Raw genomic sequence first — 6,000 nt, 5'->3', positions numbered from 1 at the left:
TGCCCGCTTACAGGAGATTTAGTTTCCTATGTCGCCACCTAGTGACCATTCTAAGAACTTCATTGATGGGTTGTCAGGTACAGACAGACCTGCCACATATATATGCATGTTTATAAGGAGGTTATTACCTTTCTTTAGAATATATTTCCCAGTTTTAGCACATGTGTGTGCTAAAATGTGTGGATTTTTTTTAATTCCACAATCTCGTGTCAGTACAGATGCTTTGAGAAAGAGGCAAATTGGGTATATGGAGCTGGTTGATATTTGAGAATACAGTCATCCCTTTGTAATCATGAGCTCTGCATGCAGGGATTCAACCAACTGAGGATGAAAAAATATTTTTTAAAAAATTCACAACTTTCCAAAAAGCAAAACTTGAACTTGCCACATCCCAGCCACTATTTACATAGCATTTACATTTTATTTACAACTATTTACAAAGCTACTGTTTTCATTGTATTGGGTATTACAAGTAATCTAGAAATGACTTAAAGTATACTGGGAGGATATGCTTAGGTTATATGCAGATACTTTGCCGTTTTATGTAAGAGACTTGAGCTTGGGAGGAGTTTTCTTTGGGGGGCCCTGGAGCCAATCCTCCACAGATACCGAGGCAGGACTGTAATGGATGCTATTGGCAATGCTGGTTTTGTCTTGTTTTCGTTTGGGTCACCATCACTGCATTCCTGGCAGAAATGATGTAAAAATATACTTGAGATTCCTTGGCACTGTAGCATTTAGACAATATATTATAACAAATATGGATTCTGATTTTTTTTTTTGGAGACTTTTTTTTTTTTTTTGCGGTACGCGGGCCTCTCACTGTTGTGGCCTCTCCCTTTGCGGAGCACAGGCTCAGCGGCCACGGCTCACGGGCCCAGCTGCTCCGCGGCATGTGGGATCTTCCCGGACCGGGGCAGGAACCCGTGTCCCCTGCATCGGCAGGCGGACTCTCAACCACTGCGCCACCAGGGAAGCCCTGGAGAATTTTTTAAAGTGATTTTGTGTGAAGTTAAACTGCAGAATCTATCCCCCAACTGCCCTCCACCCCCTGCAATGTACAGCTACTCACGTCTCTGCTCAGTTTGACTTCTTTTTATATTTTACTGATTTCTGTGGGTTTCCCTGGTTCTGTATCACTCACAGGTCAGAGGTTTGGGCAGCAGTTTTGCTCAAATTCTGGGAGCCGATATACCTTTGGCCCTCTGCCCTTGATCTGTGCCTGGGCTGGGGAGCATCGTCAAAGTTCAGCTGGGTTTCACTCATGCCTTGGATTTTCCTCTGTGGTGCTCTCTCAGGTACTCACCCCCCAGGTGGGGGTGGGATGGTGTTGGGGGCTTGTCAAACCTGCCATGCTTCTCTCATGCCCATACCCGCCTCTTCCCATTTCAGGTCAGTCCACTCTCGCCCTCCCTATGACTAAACCTCAGCCTAACTAAGATGCATATCTTTGTCCTGTTTGTTTTCTGTCGGCGCTTTTGCTGATCAGTCGTTTGACTTCCTGCTCACCAACCCAAACCAGCCCACTGAATGTCCTTAAAAAATGTAAATACAAAGTTATATAAAAGGTCTTGGAAGGAGCAGTGCATGTGATGGGCCCTGAAGCCCCAGCTTCATGAGCTTGCCGATAAATCTGCCTCTGTCCAGGGCAGAGGGCACATGACCCAGCTGTAAGCACAGCCCAGCATCCCAAGACACAATATCCCAGACCCGTAGCAAGCTCCGTCTAAGTTGAGGCAAGTAGTAGCATCAGGAAGGGTTATTTATTCGTGGCAGGGCAGCAAGGCACTTACGGGGCTGAGGTGGGAGGCAGAGGTGCTCGGACAGTAGGTCTAGCAGGTACGTCCATTCCCACCAGGAGTTCTGTCAGTGCCTGTGGGTTCAAGGGAAAGGATTCAAACCCTGGGAGGTGACAAGAGCTAGAAATATCAAGGCTATGAAATCATAACTGGCTCCATAACCAGGGACAGAACTGGGCCTACAAGGGGCCCACTAGTAGGGGATGGCTGTGAAAATGCTTCCTAATCTGTTGACAATATTGGAAGAAGAAGATCCCTAAGAAATAGAGCAGAGAGAGGCAGCATTTGAAAGGACTGTAGGTAAAGTCTCTAAGGCCCAGGTTGAGTAGTATGGGCAAGCATGGTGAATACCACCTGAAATTAAAAAGAGGCTCGATTGTCAGAAGGCCCCTGGGGTTATTTGAAAAACAGGGAAGCAGATTAGAAGACTAGAGTGATTATCTAGGCAGGAAGCAATGAAGCAGGAGGACTTAGGGAATTCCAGACATATTTATAACTGGAGAGAAGAAATTTGAAAAATAAGAAATCACTAGAAATTGGTAGTTAGCTGAATGTGGAGCCCAAGACAGAGGACATGAGTGACGTCCTCGGAAAGGACACCATGAGGGGAGTTTTCTGAAAGAGATATGGGAAAAATAAAAAAAAAAAAAAAATCAAGAAAATGATTCTATTAAAGGGGGAATATCACCAAAATGTACATTGTTCATCAACACGTATTGTTCAGGCAAATATGGATATGTGAACATCCCTTCATTTTGTCTTTTAAAAAAAAATCATTTATAGTTGATTTACAGTGTTGTGTTAGTTTCAAATGTACAGCAAAGTGAATCATTTATACATATACATATATCCACTCTTCTTTAGATTCTTTTCCCATATAGGTCATTACAGAGTATTGAGTAGAGTTCCCTGTGCTATACAATAGGTCCTTATTAGTTATCTGTTTTATATATAGTAGTGTGTGCATCTCAATCCCAGTCTCCCAATTTAACCCTCCCCCGACCCCTGCTTCCCCCTGCTTCCCCTGCCAACCATAAGTTTGTTTTCTACATCTGTGACTCTTTGTTCTGTAAATAAGTTCATTTGTACCATTTTTTTTTTAGATTCCACATATAAGCAATATCATATGATATTTGTCTTGGACATGAGGATTATTTGTTTGCTTTAATGAGGCTAGTGTATATGATATGGAATTTCTCTTTTCTCAAAAATTTACATAAAATATTTCAATTAGTATATTTTGCATTAAGCATGCCTTTATCGGTATTGTTTCTTTCTTTCTTTCTTTTTACATATAAAGATTTATTTTAATCAGGTAAGTATTCATCATCTCTTTTTTAAGTGTCCGACTTACCCTGTGGAGGATACGCAGGAGACAGGCACTTTTGTGGAGGCCAGAGCACGGAGGCAGACTCTGTATCTCCTACCCAGACCAGACTCATGTCACTCTGGAAAATGGGACAAATTAAATCTATAACACCTATCAATATATACTGTGAAACCTTGTTTCATTACCACAGGCTGGTAAATGCCCTCGGTGCATGAATTCATTGCCCATCCAAGGTGCCAGTTTTGTTTCTTAAAGGAATAGCTTTGATTAGAAAAACAGATGCTTTTTGAAAGCACACTGGGTACAAAGTGCTGAGTCACTGCTGTCCTTTGCTGATTTCACTCACTCTCCCATCAACCAGTCAGCAGAGCCACAGAAATTCACCAAGAACCATCCGCTTTCTTCTTTGATTTGCAGTCTTTATTTCATTGAATCAGAAAATTTGCAGTTAGCCCTTGAAAACTTTATTTCAGTAAGTGAAAAAATAATTGCAGATAGCTTTAGCAGTTAACAAAAAAGAAAATAAGAGAACCCATGAGAACACTTTGAGGAGCCCCCGTATAAGAAGGAGCTGAAATCATTCCCAGGACAATCCCGCGCATCACCGTCAACTGACAGGAAGGGAAGGAAACAGTGCAGAAATCGCACAGGAAGTGCTCAAACCCGTATATTGTAAGGATCTCAAAAGTCCTTCGTGGGAATTGTCTTTCTTCTCTGCTGGAGTCAATTTTCTGAAATTTTTGTAATGCTCTGACTTTTCTGTCACGTTCTTAAGGAATTCTAAAAAATAAGGGATTTTGAATTAACTTCTAGTCATTTAGAATTAACAGGAGCATTTCATGTCCTCTTTGGCTGCCACCACAAGTTTAAGAAGGATTTTTGTAGTTAAAGTGACTATTCTTTTCCCTCTTTCACTGTCTACCTTTTAATTAACTAGTGGAATCTGATGTTTCCTGCACAGATTTCCTTGGCATCTCTACAGGAGAGAAGTTTATTTAAGCCATAATTAATGGTAATTATGTCAGGTTCAAATTAAGATAAGTACTTTTATGTTCCCAAAGAAATAACCTGTTATAAGAGATGTTTTACTTCTTAGACTCAGCGTTGTAATTTACTATCCTCTAAGTTTTGACTCTTCTTTTTTTTTAAGTAATTAGATTAATATTTTGTAAGAAAATCCTAGAGCAAGAAGACTATTTTTTGTATTAAGCTAAGGAGCATTTGAAAAATGGTAGATTTTTTTGGTAGCCTATGTCTATGCCATTCTACAGGTAAATATTACAGAAGATGTTGTTTCTCTTCACCGTTTTCTGTCTGGATAAAAAACATTGGAAAAACTACCAGAAATATGTGTAGCAAACATCTAGGGAAGGTTAAGACGATCTTGCATCCGGAATCCTCAGCCTAGCCTTGCACGGCCGTTTTGGATATCCAATTTCAATCTCTAAATAAAAAGCGATGGTTAAAAGTAGATTGTTTTCTGCAAAATCTATAAGCATGTTATATTTCATTTATATCTACTAATTACAGTAACCTTTCTGGATTCTGTTGTACTTCATTTATTCACATTCTCCCAGATCGCCTTAGCCATGGCTAATTAAGCCGTCATTATAAAATAAAATCAACAAGCCTATCACAAAAGAAAGAAAATCATTTTATTTTTCAATACAAGAAGCCAGTTTGCTTGCACTAAGGAGCATCTCTTTCTACTCCCCAGTATGAGACAGGTTCATCCTTGTGGAGTGGAGGGACCATTAGAAAAGTCTTGTCTTCTCCATCCCAACAGGGAAAGTGTATTGGGCAGTAGTTCTACTAAGAATGCTTTCTTGGGGAAAGCTTCACATTAACCCAGTACATTGCAGGGACTCAACAAAAGTCACTGAATGGATGAATGAAGGAATGAAAACAAAAACTCTGAATGCTCATTTTGTCTCCCTTTGGCAAAAATCACAATTTTTTGATAAATATTCTGACATCAGACCTAATAATTCAAAAGTGAAATCATTCCTGGGGCATAGTCAGTTATTGATTTGTAAGTGAAAACTTGGACAAAGTAATCATGAAAAAAACTGTTCCATTAGAAAGGATACCTCTTCTATGATTACCAGTACTGTTATGTCCTTTAAAATACCTCATGAGAACCCATGGGTATGTATACTCTATCCAAGAAAAGTTTGAGAAAGAAATTTTGTTTTTGTTGTTATTTCTAAAATGTATTCAGACTCTGACACTGTTGAATTCTAGCTTGCTCCTTCAGTAAGGTTGAAAACTCTTGGACTAAAACATGCACTGCTGAATTTATCAGTTAGAAATTTAAGCATATCAGGGGAAACAATTTCAACCTTCCTAATCTTTTGATAAGAACAGAGGATCTCTCCAATCAATGAGTAGACAAAGAACACAAAAGGAGGCTAGCATTTGAAAAATCTGTGTCAGGAACCAAACCAGATTTCACACACAGGCACACATACACATGAGCACATATACACACAGACCACCTCTTTTTGATCCATGAAAAACCTGAGACTGTAAATCGCTAGGGAATGGAGGGGATGGGGGTGGGGTGAGGCAATGATAGTTCAGGATAAGTGACGTTTTATCAGAAGCCAGGTTTCCTTGTTATCCTGATTGTAACTCTCTCCAACAATATATTTGGTAAGATTGCCAAACATTTTTCAAGTACTAGAGCTTTCCTTCAAAAAACATCTCAGTTGAAATCCCAGTAAAACCAATTTATAAAAAGGGACTGTGCTGGTGGAGCAGGGCATGGGGAGATATGCTCATTCCATGCCACCCTGACTATACAGCACGTTCTGAGACCCTTTTGTGTGACAGGCAGATTCTGTGGAGCCACAGACTGAACACTACCTT

At 40.1% G+C, this 6,000-nt stretch overlaps 1 protein-coding gene across 1 annotated transcript in view; it reads right to left on the bottom strand.

Moving 5' to 3' along the window:
* Positions 1-1,435: 1,435 nt before the first annotated feature.
* ADAM7 (ADAM metallopeptidase domain 7) overlaps positions 1,436-6,000 on the bottom strand; it is a 45,752-nt gene continuing 41,187 nt past the window's right edge. The window contains 3 exon segments of the mRNA XM_030879238.1: positions 1,436-1,535; positions 1,794-1,902; positions 3,154-3,247. Coding sequence (XP_030735098.1) covers positions 1,436-1,535; positions 1,794-1,902; positions 3,154-3,247 — 303 coding nt within the window.

This window comes from Globicephala melas, chromosome 6 (genome assembly GCF_963455315.2).
Source record: "Globicephala melas chromosome 6, mGloMel1.2, whole genome shotgun sequence".
In the NCBI taxonomy this organism is placed as follows: domain Eukaryota; kingdom Metazoa; phylum Chordata; class Mammalia; order Artiodactyla; family Delphinidae; genus Globicephala; species Globicephala melas.
This window is presented reverse-complemented; position numbering and strand designations above follow the sequence as displayed.